General features: G+C 34.6%; 1 protein-coding gene across 5 annotated transcripts in view; it reads left to right on the top strand.

Annotated features, from left to right (window-relative positions):
• Nucleotides 1–22,967, top strand: part of LOC105216225 (uncharacterized) — a 91,965-nt gene that overhangs the window by 42,425 nt on the left and 26,573 nt on the right. Inside the window, exons 3-5 of one of the 5 annotated variants that reach the window (XM_054232541.1) lie at nt 2,492–2,552; nt 14,457–14,626; nt 16,214–16,474. In XM_054232541.1, coding sequence (XP_054088516.1) covers nt 2,492–2,552; nt 14,457–14,626; nt 16,214–16,474 — 492 coding nt within the window. Of the gene's footprint in view, nt 1–353; nt 2,553–14,456; nt 14,627–16,213; nt 16,475–22,967 lie in introns of those variants that run through there. The other 4 variants (XM_054232539.1, XM_054232538.1, XM_054232537.1 and 1 more) reach the window with 4 other exon arrangements.

The following is a 22,967-nucleotide window of genomic DNA, read 5'->3' as shown; positions in this document are numbered from 1 at the left end:
AAAACAAAATGTGTTTATTTTTGTCAAAAAAAGGAAAATTTTTTTCGAAATTACAAAAACAAAGAAATTTCCCGTATAAAATGAAAAATTAAGTAGGAGGTATATGTCGTATGAATGACATTTTTCGTAAATATCCAGTAAAGGTAAATGAAAGAGTACCAAATTTGTACTAAAAAAATCACCATCGAAATTGCAAACCATTATGCTTAGAATCGACTTCTGTTGATTCGTGCATATTCCTAGGAACCTATGTTCCTAGAATAATGTTCGTTTGAAAACATTTAAACAAGGGATCGGAACAGCGCTTTCTACAATTATACAACTGCTTTTAGGAATCATGCAATTCCAATTCTGTTTAGGTTTCGAAAACTCTAGTGAATCGTTAAAAGAAACAGTTAATTTTCGGCAATAATAATAAAAAGTTAGTGTAATGCGGCTCTTAAACAAAAACTTATTTAAATTGACTGAGTTTTTCATGGGTTCCCATTAAAGAGTAATAATTTCGGCAATTATAGTTTTTATTTTGGCAATGTTTTAAATATTTTTCGAAAATCACGTACGTGCCGCCACTAGTGCCGCTACAAAGTGAGATATAGAAGACACATCAAACTTCCTTACTTTTTCAGACTGCTTTTTGAAAGCAACACAGTAGTTTAAACATTTTAATTTTCAGTTCAATTTTCTACGTATTCAAAACCTTTGTTGCTAAACTCTTTATTTTCATATTTATTACCGAGTTCAGCGGTGTACACTGTCAAATATGTACTTACTTTGAGTGAAAGTGTGAACTTTGACCATGACTATAAACGGGTGAAAGAACGACTTCCAAAACGATTTCTCCAGATAGAATTTTTATATTTCTTGAAAAAGTGCCTGAAAAGCGACGATAATGATAATGGAAAAACGTGAAGAAACTTGCTCTGAATGTTTCCAGAAAAAATTGAGTAAATAACATATCAAATATAGATATTTATAACATTCGGATACATACATACATAGTTCGAAAGCAAATTAGCAGTGCGAAATATGACAGAGTCTAGAATAATAACTGAAAAAATGAGACTAAAAATGAAATTTTCATTCCGACACTTAATAATTGCACAATGAAAAGTAAAGAAAAAAGAGACTATAAACATAGAACAAAAATACGAAAAATAAAATAAGAAAATACAAAAAAAAAGAAAACAACAAAAACCAAAAAATTAGATAATAATTTGAAATGTTCGTAATTTGTGAGAGTGTAAATTAATGTTTTACAAATGATCGAATGGTGGTGATTCTAATACTATCGCCGCCGCCACCAACACCACAACCACCGTACACAACAACAGCAGCAACAGCAGTAGCAACCACAAATGGCTGTGATGGAGGATCAAACGATAGCAGTACTGTATCGACGGCATCGACCGGCGATACCGTTATACCCACCATCTATACCGACAACAAAGGCATACCACTGCCAAACGAAGCCACATATCAGCACTATCAACCACCCCAACCACCGGCGTCAACGGCTAATGTACAAACACAACAACAACAACAGCACTTCAATCTTCACACCTCCAGCGAATACGGAGCGCAGCGTCAGCGACGCCAACGTGCGCATTCGCTGTATGAAAAAACAGCATCACAACAACAACAAAGTAAACCCCATCACCCCACAACAGCACCACCACCACGATCTAGTCATTTGCGTAGTGAGAAAGGTAGAACAACCAGCAGCGAACGCGATAGATATTCAACAAACGCGGCGTACGCACAACATGCGCGGCGGCAAGGGCGCGTTAGTGCAGAGCGCGCAGGCAAGCTGCCTGATACACAGTATCCACCAAGAATTGTTATTATTATATCACCACCACCGCCGCCGTCACCACCACCCGAACCCGGTGCAATCGACTCAACGGCAACAACGAGTGCAGCACCAGAGCCACCACCACCACCGCCGCCGCCGCCGCGTCCGCCGAAGAGCCAACCGCCTTACAGTTCGCGCTACTGCTGTTGGTGTGGCGAAGTGCAACAGCATCAGCATTCGCATCCGTCGTGTACGAATCCGCTGCCAAAGCCGCCCAGAAGTGGCGCCCCCCAAAGTACGAGCAACTCTGACGCCCCCGCCGCTAAGTCCTTGCACACGTCCCGCGTTGCTGCAACGCGCAGAAAATCAAGTGTTGGCAGAACACCGCAAGCGCGTTGGTCCATACCACCTGCACAAGAGCCTGCTAACAACAACAACACATCGTATCAGTTGCGTCAACACATTACACCAACACACTCGCTTCCTGCTTTTCCGCCTGCTACTTATACTACTCCAACAATGCGGCAACAACATCAACAACAAATGCCACCAGCCAATCACCAGAATTACTACAACTATAGCAAAAACGACAGCAATAACGACAAAAACAACAACAACAACAATTTCAATAATACTAACACCAATGATTATGTACGCCACGTGACACGTGTTAATTTCTATGATGTTGTTACTTCGCAGGTCGAATTCGAGCCCAAAGATGATAGTGATGAATGCGATACGGAAGCTATTACCAAAGAAGGTGAGTGCGATGTTCAAATTAACAATGCTAATCACTATATACATATGTGTACTTTAGTAATGTACTAACTTCTAGTATCATTCTAATAATTATGTAGCCGAGTAAAGTACGACTTTATTTATGTTAGCTCGTTAAGTTGTAGTGTTAGTACTGAGTCGTGCACTTAGTTGAGTTATAGAATTAGTTAAACTTTGCACATTTCATTAATTATTAATTGTTAGACTCAATTTTCACGTTTAAGTCCGACTTCCCGTTAGTACTTTATGGTAGTTGAGCTCAGCTCAAGGTCGTTTGTATTCGTGTATATTCTATTTTCTTTTACAGTATATCCAATATACATTTTTGCCTGATTTTGTTAAAATATTTTTCATATTCACCGATTTAAACGGTATAAAGTCTACTGACTGATCGAAAATCTTGAAATAAGGCATACGAGAGGAAGTACTTTCCAGATATTAACAGTTGGGGTAGTACTGTCTTGATATTTAAAATTTTTATACTCTCGCAACAAATGTTGCTAAAGAGAGAATTATAGTTTTGTTCACATAACGGTTGTTTGTAACACCCAAAACTAAACGAGTTAGATATAGGGTTATATATATCAAAGTGATCAGGGTGAAGAGTGGAGTTGAAATCCGAATGTCTGTCTGTCCGTCCGTCCGTCCGTCTAAGATATCTTGATGACACTTGGCACACTTATTGGCACCATAGGATGGTTGCTTTCTAAAATGAGCATAAAGTGCCATAACTAAGCCATAAATAAAGCTGTGGAAATAAAATTTGGTATGAAGGATCGCACTATGAAGGGGCATATTTGGATGTAATTTTTTTGGGGAAGTGGGCGTGGCCCCGCCCCCTACTAAGTTTTTTGTACATATCTCGCAAACCAATAGAGCTATATAAACCAAACTTTCTGCAGTCGTTTTTTTTTAGCCACTTCCTAATACAGTCCAAAAATGAAAGAAATCGGATCATAACCACGCCCACCTCCCATACAAAAGTTAGATTGAAAATTACTAAAAGTGGGTTAACTCATTAACGAAAAACGCCAGAAACACTAAATTTCACATAAGAAATGGCAGGTAAAAGCTGCACTCAGATTTTTTTACAAAATGGAAAATGGGCGTGGCGTCGCCAACTTATGGGTCAAAAACCATATCTCAGGAACTACTCGACCGATTTCAATGATATTCGGTATATAACACGTTCTTGACACCCTGATGACACTGGTGGTATATGGGCGAAATCGGTTCACAACTACGCCTACTTCCCATATAACTCAATTTTGAATCCTTCTGATTCTTTCACTTTACAATGTATACATAAGGAACCGATAAAGATAGCGAAATAAAACTTTGCACGAATACTGTATTTGAGCTGTGACATCACTTGTGGAAAAATTGTCAAAATCGGACCATGACTTTTCAAGGTCACTGATATCTGATAAGGGTAATTTTTCACCGAAAATATAGGTAAATCTCTAAATAAATTGCGAGAGTATAAAATGTTCGGTTGCACCCGAACTTAGCCTTTCCTTACTTGTTTTATTTTATGTTCATATACATGCCCCGACTAAGGTAAGACGAGTTTGTTAAAAGTTCACACTTTGTGACTTTTTCCAATTTCTAAAAATAAAGAGAACTTTGAAGGGCACACGAGAAATCGCTGATAAAACCAAAAGCTATCCTATCCCAAAAATCGATGATTGGAAAAGCGCTGGCATAATTGCAAAATATCTAATTCCGTTTTTTTTTCAAACGAAAATTCCCCTTATTTTTTTAACACATCTCGTATTTACTATGTGGTCTTAAGTTTTTCAAAAGTTGTATAGCTTATCCTATAGAGTAGGTGTTTCCTGCCAGGTCTAACCTTTGATCTCTTTTTGAAAAAAATAGACAAATGGTACTGTACCAAGTTTTATTAGCTTTCACTAACTTATCTCTGACCCCATGTATCATGCTATTGAACCTATATAGATCCAAACTATCTTCCGTGAATGAAGCTTCTGCAAACTTTTTTCAATATTTAATATTTACACAAAAAGAAATTATTTAAACTACAGTATACAGTACTAATTAGGAATGGTTGCCTTTAAAAGGGATGTATTCTAAGTTCAAATAGTTAAAACTCATTTAAATTGATAAGAAAGTAAAGTATCTATAGTGTATACCATATGGTGAAACAGAACAGCTTGATTATATCCACAACTGCTTTCAGGAATTGCATGATTTCTTTCAGATTTCGAAAATTTTTGTAAATCGATAAATGTTAAAAGTAAAGTACAGTTAATTTATGATCCAATTCATAATACAAATGTGGTATAATGTGAACCTTAAAAAAAACTAATTTAAATTTACTGATCTTTTCACAGGTTCCTATGAAACTATAGTAATTTCGCCAATTACAGTTAATTATTTTCGCTATAGTTTAAATATTTTTCGAAAATCACGTACGAGCCGTTACTACAATAACAAATTGAGGCATAAAAGACATTTCAAGTGCACATGTACAACACATTAGTGGCAAGGTTTATATGTACATCTCACTTCAGAAACGAACATAAATACGATAATGTAAGTAACTGGTTCAAGGAATCGATAAAGTTCGATATCGACTCGAACACGTAATCATTGTTTTTTTTGTTTTTGCTAGACTTCATTTGCGCCTTATGCGACAAGTCGTTTCCTTTCCCACCGTTACAAATATACTGTTTGTCGCCTGTATCAAGTATTTAAATACTACTTATGTACTGTAATTATATTGAAAGAGAAAGCGTGGCAATTAACATTTTTTAAGTAATGTACAATTAATAAAGACATGGCTTATATCTAGCAATGCATATCTGCACAGTTACTTATGGCAGCGACTGGATAAATTTTGATTGATAATAATGTCTCTAAAATACCATAAAATACTTATCTAATAATTGTAATCTTACTTTGTTAACACATATACCAGTTAACAGTATAAATGTGCCTTTTGAGTTGGTAAAAACAGAAGCGGTAATACATACAAGGGCTGTTAGATAGGTCAGTGTTTAAAATAAAAATGGTTTTCAAATAGTTTTTCACTTCACTAGAGTACTTCATGTTTAGTATAGTTTTCAACTTCCTTTTCTTAAAAAATAAATTTTCCCAAATTAATCTAACCAATTTTGATTGGCTCGATGCTTTAGCCACTAAGAGCCTATTCGCACAGAAGTTAATTTATCAATTAACCGCTTGGAATTGATTGGCTTGATTCTTTAACCACTAAGAGCCTATTCGCACGGGAGTTAATTGATCAATTAACCGGCCTTTGTTCTATTAAAGCACTGATTTAGTTCGATTTACCCTTCTTATGAATAGCAAAAAAATAAATGTATAACAACTGATCCTTAATCGTGTAGCCGGCTGTGTATTCAATTAATTTGACTGTGCGAAAAAGCTATAGTTGCAGATGACTTATGTACATTATAGCAATATGGCTTCAGAGCGCCCGCTGACTTAATCAACTGACTATTGTCTATGCCTGGCTCTTCTTTTTTTATATTATTGCCGAATCCTGAATGAATGAACTGAACTTGCCATCTCTGATAAGAGCATCTCTCACTTTTCATCAGTGTCTAAGCAAAAGTTTGATCAATATTATTCCAAGGATGCTTTGGTTTGAGTTCTATTTCGAACAAACTGGACATTTGACATTTTTGAGTATATACAGAGTGTCCACAAAAACAGTATACTTTCAAAAGACGAAAAATATATATTAAAATACATATTTCTGATGAAAAAATCTAGTCCTAGATATGAGGCGTTGCGTTAATGCGACCCTCTCTGATACTTCCTTTGCCCAAAAATATCGCGAATTTAACCTAATAAGCTGTTTGAGGTCTGACAAATTATTTCAACTTACTGAGACCGCGATTGTTGATTAAAACGACTGAACTTCTGGAATATGATCTCGTTGACTATCAGAAAATAATGATTTTTTTTCTCGATAAACCTGATATTTTGCCAATGTAGCAGGTTTTGATGCTTTAATTTCTAAATTACAGTAAACTTTATCGCAAAAAGCCAAAACTCCATATAGGTAAGGTTAGAAGATTGATCTTTGCGATCCCACTTAGGCAACCATGACACTGGTCCTCGGACAGCCGACTCATGCGCAATTCGAGAACTTCATATAAAACTTTTTTTCGATCAATGGCCGAACTATCTATTGACAGTAGCTGTCACTTTGCGTGTTGACAGCAGCAGTGTTGCATTTTAATTAGAAAAAATTCAAGAAGTTACCTACTTATCGAAATACACTCGTGCATGTGGTCATAATTTTAACCGTTACTCATAAAATGCATTTCTGTCACACGACTCCGTGACGTCAGCTCAAAATAAATATTTCAAAGCAAACTATATGGTATACATACATATATGTAGTAAATGCAATTCCAACATATGTATCGACATATACGACCATGCGTGGGTATATACGTAGTATTTATAACACATCGTGAATGGCGGCACACTTATTTATTGCAGTTTAATACACAATCGCACATACATACTCGTTTGTATATTGCTTGGCTTCGCGTACACCGTGAATTACCTATTTAGCTTAAATGGCGACCGGCTACCGCTGACCAAATATGATGAGCGACTGCATTCACTAAAAAAATCGTAAAAGGGAAGTGTACATATTTTTGCTTTATTTCAATTTTTATTAAACTCTCTGCGAATTTTTGGTTCGTTAAAGCCGAGGCGCTGACAGCGCTCATAGCGATCATAGCGGGGCGTCAATTAGCATTGTGTTACCGTGGCTAAAAACATATAAATTAACAGTTAGTTTAGGTTATAATTAACAGTTAATAAATGTGCAAAATGTCTGTCTAACGTATGTTTGCATTTTGACATTTAAATATGGCTTTGTACGTAATTGCAAGCGAAATGCACACGAAATATGTAGGTTGGTTTAAATGGTAAATGGTTGCAATGTCTTTCATGTCATGTCCATAGGTAAAATTTATGGTTTTTTGTAAATTTAATAAGAAATATTAATTATATATGTGCTTGTCTGTACACACTGTACACCTATCTGGACTTGGAAGCGATGTAAAAAGGGTTTTTTTGCCTAAGTCAATTTGATCTCTAATGCTGATCAGGACTTTTATAAATCATTCAACCACCAACAACACCACATGGTGAATAATAGAAACAGACTGCCCTTTGCGACAGTGCTGAAAAAGGACAGCTAAGAATACTGGTCCTTTGTAATGTCAAGATCTCCCAAGTATGGATAAAAGATACCCTTGTATAAGTCTTCACAATTTGTTTGAGGCGACTTATATCATTTTCAGCCACTTCATCTAGTTCGCCAAAGGTATGATTGCTAAGTTGTTTCAACCTCAGTTTAGCGAAAGCTGGACAGTAGAGCTGATAATTGCTAGATGTTTCCACTTCGCCTGCCTCTATAAAACTTTGTTAAAATGAATTCTGCAAAAATATTCGATTTTGAGAAACCTTAGTTCTTCTTCCTTTCGAACCTAGTATTCAAAATAAGATACATATCTGCAGTTTATTCGTTAAATAGCCTCAACAGTTGACAGTTCAATAATTGTCTCAATGGTTTTAGCTTCGATGCAACATATTTGTGGTATCGTCCATCATTTTATTCGGTATTTCTCAATATTGAAATGTTTTATATAGAAACCCAGCAGGCAGTAGCAAGACATTTAGTATAGCATTGCATTGGGCTACCCAGTCGTCCTATGTTTTAGCAGTTTCACAATGAACCCTTGTGAAATGTAGACTCGTAAAATTTTATGATCGATGTAAAGAATGGGGTTCTTGCAAATTTTAACAGAGCTTTAAGTTCTGGTGCATTGTAAATAGTGATGGACTTCTTCTTGGGGCATTTAGTCGAAATCTACTTCTGGTTAAAATATACCGACTAGAGAGTCTAATATCTATTCTTTGGAAATAGCATTAGTATTAGCGTGGGTAATAGATTAGTTGACATCGAGAATCAGATTGGATCCCGATTGGATTTCTCTAGAATTGTGTTCGTAACAGACGGCTCATAAAATTGATTTAGACGAAATCTACTTCTGGTTAAAATACACCGACTCATATTAGGCTCTCTATACTTTCGAAATGACATTAGTATTAGCGTGGGTAATGGGTTAGTTGACATCGATAATCAGATTGGATCCCGATTGGATTTCTCTATAATTGTATTCATAACAGACGGCTCATAAAATTGATCTAGTCGAAATCTACTTCTGGTTAAAATACACCGACTCATATTAGGCTTTCTATTCTTTCGAAATGGCATTAGTATTATCGTGGGTAATAGGTTAGTTGACATCGAGAATCAGATTGGATCCCGATTGTATTTCTCTAGAATTGTGTTCATAACAGACGGCTCAATTGTTATTGACTAGAAAAAGAATTGGTCCAAAGCTACTACGGACCCCGAAGCAAAAGTTTCTTCATACATATGCTCATAACCTAGTCAAACCGGTTTCAATTACCTTGCTAATACCTCCTTTCAGCGGAAATGCTCGTCATCGTAATGAAAAGTGAATACAAATGGAGTAATATTGGTTAGTTACACTACACCCTCTTATAAATGATTTTTCTATTAGAGTGCTAAAATCAAGGGGACGATTGCAGAAGTCCAGACCCTGTACCCAATTTTCGACAGTTTTCAAGCATAAATCGGCCGATATTGCTTCACGTTCGATATTTGTACGAAGTATAGACCATAGACTTGACATAACCTCACTGGAAATAGTCTAACGGCGTCAAATCACACGACCGACACAGGCGGCCAATTGACTGGACCATTTCGTGAGATAACACGTTCACCAAACTTAGTTTTCAATAAATCGATTGTGACAATCGCTGTGACAATCAGCTTGTGGCGCCGTCCGGTTGGAACCATATATTGTCCAAGTCCATATCATCAAATTCGGGCCAAAAATATTCGGTTATCATTGAGCGGTAGCGATTCCCATTCACAGTAACGTGCCTGTCTTGATCATCACGGAAGAAGTTCGGCCCATAAACCGTAATATGTTGCTTATTGACGAATTCATTCAGCCAGAAAGGAGCCTGATCGCTACGTAGGACTTAGCAATCTTAAAGTTGAGGCCATTGACTCATTTCGAATGACGAATTTCGGTAGTAAATTTTAATAATTTCGACTCGTTGTTGGATCGTATATCTTTCCATGATGAAATGGAAAATCTTACTGAAGAGAAATGTCAAATAGCGGGAAAAGATATGACGTCGATTTTGCTGTCCCTATCGGTCTTATTTTGTGACGTCCCGTTCGAAAAACCCTTTATAAATCATTCAAACAGCAGATAATAAAAATCAATATTTCAAATTATTATTTAAATTCAAACGGAAATCAAGAATCGAAGTTCAACCATAGCAAAGGGCGTAAATGTAAAATAAAATAACTACACACATTATAGTTGCAGGCGTAAACCACTACTCAATTGCTTGCATACATATATACTATAGATATGTATTATATACATATAATACACCTGATCAGCGGTGCCGAACGCTATCAGCTGTTATTAATTTCAATCTTTTCATTTTTTCAATTTTTATCAATTCATTAACTGACAAACAACTCAAAAGTAATAAATGCTTATCTTAATAAATTATCTATTGCAAAAATGCGGATACACCTAGACAGGTAACTAAGTGTCTACTTAGTTACTTAGTTATTAAATTTATGGATAAAGCATAATTCACCAACACACATACAAAAACATACTTTAGGGTGGAAGTTTGAGTTTGTTTGTGTGTGTGCGTCGGTGCACTGTAGCAAAACGCGTCCGTTGCTTACAGCATGTTTCGATTTCATTCGAATAAGACAACAAAACAATAAAAAAAGAATATTGTAAACAAAGAATAAATAAGGGAAAAAATAAAGAAACACAAAACAAAGTTTTCAAATCCAAAACCTGGCCAAGTTGTTAACAATTTGCTGCTGCTGAGTGCTTACCTCACTGGCCGCTGGCACGTTGAGCTGAGATAGCAAACGCTGAGCGCAGCTTGTTGTGTCTGAGAAATAACTGCTTGGCTGGATGTACAAGTGACCTTTAATGGTCCAGTGATTTCAATGGTGGCGACACGTTGCGCTAGCCAGTCGCAACAACGCTACGGTAAAATCTTTTCAGATAACTTTAGTTGTATGGCTGTAGAGTCTCAGATGCTCACAGATACATATGTACATATAAATATATTATATGTATATATGAAATTTTCTTGTGTATGTGTGCAAAACAAAAGCTTAAGCAACGGGAAAAACGGTTTCATTCAATAGTTTGCTGTGTTGTTGTTGTTGTTGTTGTTTTTGTTGCTTCTTGGCACATTTATTGTCCACTGGCCGGTATAAAAAGTGTACAGCATCGCTAGCAACAACAACAACAACAACTGCATTGTTCTGCAGCAGGTTGCGCTTGTCATACATACGTACATACATACAGACCTAGATACTTATACGTAGATGGATATTCATACAAACAAATATCTTGCCATTGTTACGTAAGAGCTTTAGCTAAACGCAAAATCGCTCAAGCACAACGTTGGTAACATACAACAAAAGCAACAACAACAAAAACGGTGTTTCTTGGTAAAGACAACAACAAAAATGGTGCTACAAATGCAAAAACAACAACAACAATTTTACTATAAAACAACAACAAAACTGTGCTACAAAAACAATAGCAATAACAATAATATTTAGTAAAAACAACAACAACAATAATAAGATTGCATTGTAAGAAGAAATATGCACACTCACTCATTGCATACAAACACACACACACATACATATACAAAATGCACCAGCTTGTAAGTCAGCCAGTAAGTCAGTGGACTTTAAAACTGCATATTAAGCATGCTTCTGCAACGTAAACTCTGTCAGCCACCACTCCACCTCCTCTTCTCCTGCTTCTTCTTCTTCTTCTTGTGCTTGAACAACAGCTTGTGCGTTGACTATTTATAAAGCTGCTGTTTGTAGCGCTCATGGTCTGTCTGTCTGTCTGACAGCTAAGCTGTCTATTTGGCATACATTAGAGCAATAAGCTGTTAGCTGCTAGCTGTTTTCATGTCACTACATATGTATCGGTGCATACATACATATATACACATTTGCTTGTGAGTGTGTATGTGTGTGTGTCAGCATTTTGAGCAGCTCAGGTTGCACCTCCAGCATGGAGCATGACTAAGCCTCAGGAGGCAGGTTCGTATTAAGTTTCTCAGAAACTTCAAATCAAAATGTAAACAAGCAAAAAGTTATTAAAGTAGTGGAAAATAAAATGAAAATGCAAAATTGTATATTGTAGTAAACCGCTAACTGTACATACATGCCATATATGTATGTTTGAATTTATATCTGTATGAGTCTCTATTTGGTATTGAGGTTTTCGTTTTAGTCTCAATTTTTCAGTTCTGCGACTAATTTCGGAGATAAGCTTTGATTTTTGGGAATTTCTTTTATGAACTATCGGGGCTAGAATCCCCTTACACTAGTATGAGCCCTTGGAACCACCCTGTGGTCTTGGTAAAGTTATATATCCTGTGAAGTGTTGTTTGTGGAACTTCCGTGATATCGTCGAGGAAGCCGCGTGCGATAGTTGCGATTATTTTTCTATATTTGTTCCCCAAAATGCCCAAATTTCGACCAAAAATCACTCTGGTGCTATTGATAACTTCGACATACTGCAGACGGTTGCAACTTCGAAACAAAATCCCGATCGTCTCAATAAAAGAGAGCAAAATCGAACGTAATCCTTCGCTTAACGAGGCATGGTTCTTACCATAAGATATTACGGTTAATAAAGTGTGTTACTTTGAAGTTCTGAATCAGTTGAGGTCTCGACATTTTTGTCATTGCACTGGTCCATAACATTCCAAAAATGATTTGAAGCGAACACGCGTCTAAAGTACCAACCATATCTTAATTTATATCACAACCAACTTCAAGAAGCTATAATCATATTGCAGTTGTAGTAGCCCCATATTAGGCAAACTCAACCGGCTTTGGTGGCGATAATTATGCCTTTAAGTAAATTGGAAATTACATTGGACTAGTTTCTCAAAGCGTGGACGGTACCAACATCCGATGACACGGCACTAGAAGTTTTCGAGAGAAAGGTTTTGCGGAAGATTTATGGTCTCTTAAACATTGGCAACGGCGAATACCGCAAAATGGAATGATGAGCTGTATGTGTTGTTCGACGACATAGACATAGTCCAGCGAATAAAAAGACAGCGGCAACGCTGGCTGGGTCATGTTGTTCGAATGGACGAAAGTGCCCCAGCTCTGAAAGTTTTCGATGCAGTACCCGCTGGTGGAAGCCGAGGAAGAGGCGGGCCTTCACTCCGATGGAAGGACCTGGTGGAGGGGGACTTGGCTTCGCTTGGTATTACCAATTGGCGCCAAACTGCTAAAAGGAGGGAAACGTGGCGCGCTGTTGTGAACTCGGCTATAACCGCGTAAGAGGTCTCTACGCCAGTCTAGAAGAAGAAGAGTTTCTCAAAGCCCTAGGTAGTTCTATTTTTAAAAATGATTAAGAACTGGAGGTTTAATAATGTATTGAAAGATTGTCTATGGTCTGGACAGAAATCTGTCAGAAAACCTCGGAAGTAGTGGAAAAAATGTTTTTATCACGGCTTAGAGTTGATTTCTCTCTGAAATTTTGCAACTTGAGTTAATGGCGCTTCTTGTATTATTTTCGTTCGAAAATCGAACTATTACTTTACTTTGCTTGGGTTTTCTTAGTAAAAGGAGTTTCTGAGAGTTTTAAGCTTATTCTTAACCTCCAAAAAATGTTAAGCTAAAACAAAATTTTTCGCTGATTTATCAAATGTAATTCTTAAGAATATATCTTCAATTAAATATTATTAAAAAACGTTTAAAAATTTGTCTGCAAAATTTCAATATTCCTAATTAAACCAAATAACGATTTAATCACGTTCATCCATTTCTTGTGAGGTGTTTGTTTATGTACGTGTATCTCTTTAAGTGCTGTAAATTGTCACACATTAACGTTTGGCTTCATTTAATTGCTTTTTTTTCATATGCGCCAACAAAGATTTTCATGTTTACCATTTTTTTTTCTCTAAGCCAAAAAGATTTTTACTGTCTTAGACGCTGTCTCGTAGTAGGTACCCACATATACATAATTTCTATGTGCTTTTGTGCTTTAAATTTTATTGGCTGCCAGATAAGCTTGATATGTATGTGTTTTACAAAGTTAATTTATTGCCGTGGGTTAATTAGTTTAGCGCATTTTTATTGTGACTTTTTATCGCCTCTTACTTGTGGGAGTCTTAAGCAAATGTAAATACACAAAAGGTGCTCGAAATTAGTTAGGGTTTGTTTTGACAGGTTTGTATGTTAACAAGCTTAATACAAATTTTAGTACAAATTTAACAGTAACAATGTAGACATAGTTAAAGCATACATTCAATTTGTAAGCTGTGCTGCTGGATTGAATTACAATATCTTTTACAAGCAAATAATTCGTTGAATAAAAAATGTTTTATAAATACTCTGGTAGCAGCTTGAAATTTTAGCGACAATTTTGTATCAAATAGATATTTATTAAATCAACTCATTTGGATAATATTCATTTTATTATTGCAATTAAATATATTTATTTTTTTATTTTTCTTATATATAAACTCTAAAACCTATTATATAAATACTAAAGCATTAAAAAACGTCTCTCAAAAAATTATAAATATTTTCCTCAGTGTAAGCCACACTTGCAACACATAACATAGCATACTTTTAGGCGCATTTTATACTTGACTATCATTAAGCTTTCATTAAGCCTAAGCTCTAACTCTGAATTAACCAATGTATGTTTAATATTTTTCTTTATTTTCACTTTTGCAGAAGAATGGATAACAAAAAAGAAAACCGAACTTACAACAACACGCCAAATAGAGACGCGTGTAAAACGACAATTGGTGCTGGAGGATGGCAAAGTAGTGGAAGACTCAGGCCCAATTGTCTCAACGAATACGACGGAAGATACAGATAAACAGGAAACGGAAACAACTGAGGTGAGTATGCTGACGAAAAAATTATTATTGAGAGATATTATTTACACAATTTTGCAAATATAGTTACGTGTGAGTATGTAGGTATATTCATAAAATAGTGTATTAAAAGAGGCAATCAAATGAAAAAATACTGTTACTTGATGCATATAAGGAAATACATAAAGAATGAAGTAAATATACAACAAGTAAGGAAAGGCTAAGTTCGGGTGTAACCGAACATTTTGTTCTCTCTCGCAATTTATTGATGTAGTTTAACTCAATTTGACCCATATATTCGGCATAAGGTAAAGTAGAATAACGAAAATCATCATATATAGTACATGAGGTAATGAAGCCGAGGTAATTCCTGAAACCGATTTCACTCATTTTCACCACAAAGGTACACTATATCCAAGACTATGCGCTAACTTAATTTGGCTTCTAGTCATTTGTACCACCGATTTATGAGATATAAAGCCCACCTTATTTTTGAAAAACTTATAAACTGGGAGCTAGACCCCGATTATGACTAAATTTCAACCATTTTTGGTACAAAACACGCTATTTGAAGAAAAAGATTCCCTCTGAATTAAATTAAAATATCTGAGAGGTTTACCGATATTTTCGGTGAAAAAGTACCCCCTTAGGCGCTGGGTTCTTCATGTTCCATATCCAGGGTTTTGAAAAGTTATAGTCCGATTGTGACAATTTTTCCACTGGTGATGCCACAGCTCAAATTCAGTATTTGTGTAAAGTCATTTCGCTACCATCATTGGTTCCTAATATATATATTATAAAGTGAAGGAATCAGATGGAATGCAAAATGGAGTTATATGGAAAGTAGGCGTGGTTGTGAACCGATTTCGTCCATTTTTCAACCGTGTTATCTGGGTGTCATGAAAATATTATATACCGAATTTCATTGAAATCTGTCGAATAGTTTCTGAGATATGGTTTTTGACCCATAAGTGGGCGACGCCACGCCCATTTTCCTCTTTTTTTAAACTGAGTGCAGCTTTTTCTGTGAAATTTAGTGTTTTTGACACTTTTCGTTAGTGAGTTAGCTCACTATTAGCAATTTTCAACATAACCTTTGTATGGGAGGTGGGCGTGGTTATATCCGATTTCAATTATTTTCAAGGTGTGATGGTGTACTTAAGGGAAACGAACTCGTCTCATCATCCTGATCATTTTGATATAAATAACCTAACTAACTCGTTTAGTTTTATGAGTTACAAACAACTGTTATGTGAACAAAACTATTATACTCTCTTAGCATTGGATGAGAGTTAGGCGTGGCTGTTCGATGTGCTATACGAATCGTTCAATATTTTGTATTGATCCAAATGCAAGTCTAATACAAGTACAGTACTTTATTAGGTATGGACCTTAATCAATTAAATATTAAGACTATGTTCCGTTTTCAAAATTTTGGAAGCATATATTCTCCTCTTATCTCTCTGTTTAAGAGAATCTTCTCAAGTTTAATAATAATTTTTGGAATAAAAATATTTTGGGATGAAATCGCAGTTATTTGTCAGTATTCTTCAACAATATCATTTCATATACAAATTTTATTAAGTTTATAATTACGTTCAACCATTCCAGAAACGCGATTTAGGCATACCCATCGACAGTATACCAGTGGAGGCGGGCAATGGTGGTGCACTGGAGGCGCCTGCTGACACCGTTGACGGTCAAGTGGCTGTGCTGCCAGCTGAGAACTCGAAAATTATTAAGAAAATGGTGCCGCGCCCAGCAGACGGGCTAGTGCGCGATTCGAACGAAAAGCGCGTGATTACACACGAGGAGGTCAAGGATTATCTAGAAACGGAAGATGTGCGTAATCTGGGCGATTTCTCGGATGAGGTAAGTGCCACGAGGCGTACGGCCTTTCTTCTTATACTTTTTTCTTCAACTATTTGCCGCTTTTATCTTTTGTACACACCAACTTTATTGGGTCACTTGAAATCGTATTGATAGAATTGAATTTTGTGGTAGCTGCTGTGGCTTGTAGAACTGTGCTGTGGCGAATTTAAATTTGCTACGGCTTCAGCACGCGTTCTACATTTGTGTGGCAGAACAAACAAAATACACACACAACAAAAACAACAAACACTATTAACAGCAACAATTGCAAATGCAAATATTTGCCAAGCAAGCTTTGTATTAATGGTCTAGACGCAACAAACTGACACACAGCCAAACAGTCGTAGGCATTTTTGACTATTCGCAGAAATAATTTTTCACAAAAAACAAAACAGAAATAATAATAATATATATGCGGCTTGCTGTTAGATACTTGTTGTGTAGCCAGCTGGCTGGCTGACTTGGCCGGTTGGCTGTTGGTTGGCGGCTGCGGCCTGATAGACAGGCAAGCAAGCTGGTTGCTTGGTCTTAATATTACCCCCGAGTCCGGTTATCGAAGTTGAAGTACTCGTTGCTTTAGTTGCATTTTTTTCACGGGTTTTGCTAGCCAAATTGCGAATTTTCAGCTAATAATGAGGGAAAGGCAAATTTATAAGATTTTTTTTTTGGTTTTTTGTAATGTGTTTGTGCATAAGCCCATTGTGGCGCGCTTAAGCCGGTGGCATTTAGTGCAAAATATTGCTTGCCATTAAATGCAATTATTGCTGATATGCAAGCACTTAAAAAATATTGTAAATAAACATATTTATATTTGTATGTATGTGTATATATTGTTTGATAAGAGATTTTAATGTTTATTGGTTTTAATATAGATTAACGGAAATTGACGGCTGTGAGGGATTTATAATATAAAATAATATATAAAAACTATAAAAAAAAAGTTGTTGTTGTAGTAATAGAATATTATGAGTTAAGCGGAGTATGTTTCAATTATTATCCTAACGCTATAATCAAATAAGATCGTTGAATTCCGTATCAACTTACCTCAATATTGTTACTTCTGAAATTTCCTAATTGTGTTATATGTATAAGTTGCCTTCGATTCGCCCAGCTACTACTTTCGGTGGCGAAGAAATACTCTAATCCACACAATAACAAAAATTTTAGTAACACCTTAGTTTCGAGTAGTGTTAAGTTGAGAATAAAACAAGAAAAAACGTTAACTTCGGCTGTACCGAAGCTAATATACCCTTCACAGGTGCTTTTCTTTTAGTAACTATGTGTTTAAGCAAATCTAAAGACGTAAGAAAAAGTAAGTAAAAAAAAGAAAACATTTTACTAATTCTTTTTAGCCGGGTTGTTTGCTAGAAACATTAAGGTTATATAGTTAACCGATCTGAACAATTTCTTCGGAGATTATATTATTACCTTAAGCAGTAATCCATGTCAAATTTCGTGAAGATACCACGTCAAATGCGAAAATTTTCCATACATTCCATGGCAGCTATATGCTATAGTGAACCGATCTGAATAATTTATTTCGGAGATTAAATTATTTCTATGAGCAATAACTCACACCAAATTTCGTAAAGATATGTAGTAAAATGCGGAAGTTTTCCATACAAGCCCTTGATTCCGATCGTTCAGTTTGTATGGCAGCTATATGATATAGTTGTCCGATATCAGTTCCGACAAATGAGCAGCTTCTTGAAGAGAAAATAACATCTGCAAAATTTCAAAACGATATCTTAAAAACTGAAGGACTAGTTCGTATATATACAGACAGACGGACATGGCTAAATCGACTCAGTTCAACCTACTGATCATGTATATATATACTTTATAGGGCCTCCGACGCTTCCTTCTGGGTGTTACAAACTTCGTGACAAACTTAATATACCCTGTTCAGGATATAAAAAATACAGTTAGGAAAGTACTCTAATCTCCATAACTCACAAAAAAACTTCAAGTTAGAGAGACTTCGGAATTAGGGAAGGTAATTTGTAGAAAATTTATCATTTTTACAGTTATCTGTCATTCGTGCTATTCACAATAGTTCAACTGGTCTAAAATGTGTAAAACAATACTTGACAACGTGGAAGATAGCGATTATAACATTTTAATAAGTTATCCCCATACTATCTTGTATCAAATTCAACTCGATAACCTCATATAAATTATTGAGAATAGAAAGCAGTGTAAAAATAGCGAGTAGAGAATGGTGAATCTAAGACAGCCATAGTTCTAACATTGCAATGGAAATGCCATGCAATAGTCAGATATATATATGGGATCCATGTTTCCATCAGCTCACCTCTAATTGAGTGGCTTTAAAGGTTTCTTCAAGCTACGTATGAATTTAGTATATCACTTTTAGTGTCTATCAACTCACGAAATGTTGCAAAAATCTTGCCAATCGATTCCGATTATTGATACCGTTTAATTTTACCTATTTACTTCTCTTGACCACTTCAAAGAAGCTTTTCAAATCATATTTTAGACTATTTCATAGTCATGTTAACGGTTTATAAGTTACCGTAATGCAAAATCGCAATAAATTATATCGAAGATGCTGCTTTTAACTTGAGTAGTTCTGACAGACAGAAACAATAATCGCACATACTTTACTCCCACAACCGTTCGTTACGGCTCGAGATAACGAGAAGACTTGGAATTCATTTCATGATCATAATCTGCTTTTGGCGCATGTAATGTTTTAGGTTATGTTTGTTATGGGCACAGTAGGATCATATCAGTGGGCCTTGATTATCTATAAAATAATATTTGGCCACCTTTAGTGAGATATTTGAACATTTTTGGAAATATTAAGTGTTCCTTGGTTTCTTCCGACCCTGGAAGGTATTATAGAATATGGAAAGCTTTTTCATGGCAGAAATAGTATAGAGTTTCCACTAGAATTAAAAAAATAATTTAAAAATTTTAAATTTAAATTTAAACATACTTATCACGCCTTGTATTTCAATCTATGATCTACCTTGTCGATGTGACTCAAATAAAAATCAAAAATTTCGGAACATGGGAACAAACCAACTTTGAACTATGCAAAACAAAAATGTATTGTGCTAACTAATAAAATATGTGTTTGAACAAACAAAATTAAACGATTTAATGCCTGCTAATGCGCCCAGTTTGTTGTATTAATATTTTCATTAGACTCACACTAAGCGGCTTAGCAGCAGACATCCAACTCTGCGTTGCACTTTCAGTGTGAGCGTAAGAAAGCATCTTCAATGCGAGAGCAACTTCTTCATCGCACACACACACATATACAAGCACCGTCTTAAAGAGTGTCTGCTATAAGCCAGTGTTTATTTTTATTCACTTTGTGGCCAAAGCAAAGCAAATCAGGTTTGTTGCTACAGTCTTTTGTTTCACAAACCAACCCTAAACAACTTCAACTGTTTCGAAAAAACAAAGCAACAGCACAATAAATGTCAGAAAAGGAGCGCTCAGCTGTATTCTAGCAACAAGAAAATACACTAAAAAAAGAATTAAAGATTATATAAAAGCCATAAAAAAGCGACGACGACGACAAAAGCAAATGCCAAGCAGCCACAACCGGAGATGAACACTCGAGACTGCTGCCTAGCTGTAGCTAGAGCTCTAGCTCAGTAATGGCGTTGTAATAGAAGCTGCATATAACTCAGCTAGTTAAAGTTAGTTGAAGCTGCCACAAAAATGTTTGCTCAGCGCTGACGAGTTACGTTCGAAAGCAACAACAATAACAACAACTTTCAGCTCTTTCTCTGAAGTTGCATGGCTTTCATTAGAAGTTACGCGTTGGCTGACTGTAAGACTATTAAGCAAGCGCTCATCTCCATTAGCAACACAAATAAAAAACAATAAATGTAGAACAACAACAAAACAAACACCGGAACGAGTTGCATCATGCAGTTGAGCCGAGCTGTGCGGTTGCGCTGCGGTTAACGCCGACTCCAAAGCTATAACTTCAGACACTTTAAACTCCAGCCAAGTTAGAGTTGCAGAACGCCAGCGCCACGAAGTTGGCTGAGCTCTAAGCACGAAGAAGAAAAAGCCACAGCCACAGTGTGGTGGAGCAGCCAACAGATAGCAACACTTTTGACTGCCGCGCTGACGCGTTGGTGCGCCGCCGTCTGAGTGCTTCACGTTGGTTGTTGGTCGGCAGAAAAAAGTCTCTGCCTCTTCGTGGCTGAGTGTTTGCCGCAATCAGTTGTTGTTTGGCATGCGCGACGGTCAGTTATAGTTTTGAACACGGCGCTTTATCGACGACGGTGGTGAAGCTTGTGCGGAACGGAAAGCAAGACACAGTGGCTGAATTGAGGAGGCGAACGTGTGTACGCAAGATACAGTTCATATTTCTCGATCGCTTTGAATGCCTGTGTGTTTGTGTCTAACTGTGTTTGTGTTGTTTTTATCTACAAAATAATATAATAATAACATTTTACTCTGTTTATAAATTGTGCTCTTATGCAAATTGGAGAAAAGTGTAGAAGATAAAGAAGAAAAGAAAGAAAACACCCTAGGCATTCGACTTGCTTTCACGCCAATTAATTAAATATTTACAGATGAAATTAGGTGTGTTGCCTAAAAAGGGCAAGAAATGATGATTGCAAAATGCTAAAATTATAACAAAGGGTGAACATAATAGTAAAAGATAAATCAAAAAGAAACAATTAAGTGGTTCATTTAGAAAAAAAATTATATATTGAAATAAAATAAAATAAAATAAAATAAAATTAAATTAAATTAAATTAAATTAAATTAAATTAAATTAAATTAAATTAAATAAAATAAAATAAAATACAATAAAATAAAATAAAAAATAAAATAAAAAAATAAAATCAAATTAAATACAATAAAATAAAATAAAATAAAATTAAATTAAATAAAATAAAATAAAATAAAAGAAAATAAAATAAAATACAATAAAATAAAATAAAAAAATAAAATCAAATTAAATACAATAAAATAAAATAAAATTAAATTAAATAAAATAAAATAAAATAAAATAAAATAAAATAAAATAAAATACAATAAAATAAAATAAAAAAATAAAATCAAATTAAATACAATAAAATAAAATAAAATAAAATAAAATTAAATTAAATTAAATTAAATAAAATAAAATAAAATACAATAAAATAAAATAAAATAAAATTAAATTAAATTAAATTAAATTAAATTAAATTAAATAAAATAAAATAAAATAAAATAAAATAAAATAAAATACAATAAAATAAAATAAAAAATAAAATAAAAAAATAAAATCAAATTAAATACAATAAAATAAAATAAAATAAAATAAAATAAAATAAAATAAAATAAAATAAAATAAAATAAAAAATAAAATAAAAAAATAAAATCAAATTAAATACAATAAAATAAAATAAAATTAAATTAAATTAAATTAAATAAAATAAAATAAAATAAAATAATTTAAATAATTAAGTATATTTAATGACAGAAAAGTAATAATTAAAAAAAAAATTAAATAAAATTAATTAAAAAACAAATTTAAAAAATTTAAAAAATAAATTAATTACATAAAAAACAAATAAATAAATAAATATTAACAAAAATTATAAAACTTTACGAATTGAAATAATATAATACAGAGTAGTAAAATTATTAAAAAACAATCAATAATAAAATCTATTAAACTTAAATTAAAAAGAAAAGAAATTATTGAAAGAAAATAATACACAAAATGTATTTCTAAAACTAATTGCTATAATTATTAATTATTAAAAAATTAAAACAAAAATAATACAATTTTTAAAATTATTAAACTTAAATGATAATACATGTTAAAGTGAAATAAGAAACTAAAGTAAAAAAAAAATTAAAAGAAATCTCCAAAAAACCCGAAATTGAATAAACCCACATAACGGTAACTGCGGTCGAAAATCGATTTAATGCAACCTTGGAATTCACAGCAAAAAAGAAACAGAAACAACAACAACAACAAAAGCACAACTGAAATGAAATACATAATTAGCAGTGCATAAAATTTAAATACAACAAATCAAATAAACGCACACAAAACAACAACAACAAGCATGACACTTCAAGCTACGTAACAATTGTGAAAGACAATCAAACAAATAAACAAAAAATACACGCAAATAAATAAGAAGCCAACAACAAATAAACAAAAATAAAACAACAAATATCTAAATAAAACAGCAACAACTTGACGAGTATAAAGGCAATGATACAGAAATCAAAAACAACAAAGAAAAGGTAAAATTGTGTATCTCAAAAGTGTTTCGTTAATACAAAATCAGCCAGCGGCGGCTGCCGCGACGGCCTTCTATGAACACCTCCTTTAACCGCCAACCTCAGCCACGCACCAAGCATCAAGCGTTAAAACGGCCTTTACACGCATACTCGTACATATGTACATATGTATATCTGCGTTTGGAGATGATGATAATAGTGTTTAGAGCTCTGTGGCCAACTGACTAAATGACTAAATGACATAGCCATA

The sequence above is a fragment of the Zeugodacus cucurbitae genome, chromosome 5, assembly GCF_028554725.1.
Source record: "Zeugodacus cucurbitae isolate PBARC_wt_2022May chromosome 5, idZeuCucr1.2, whole genome shotgun sequence".
In the NCBI taxonomy this organism is placed as follows: domain Eukaryota; kingdom Metazoa; phylum Arthropoda; class Insecta; order Diptera; family Tephritidae; genus Zeugodacus; species Zeugodacus cucurbitae.
Note: the sequence above shows the minus strand (reverse complement) of the source record. Positions and strands in the feature narration are given on the sequence as shown.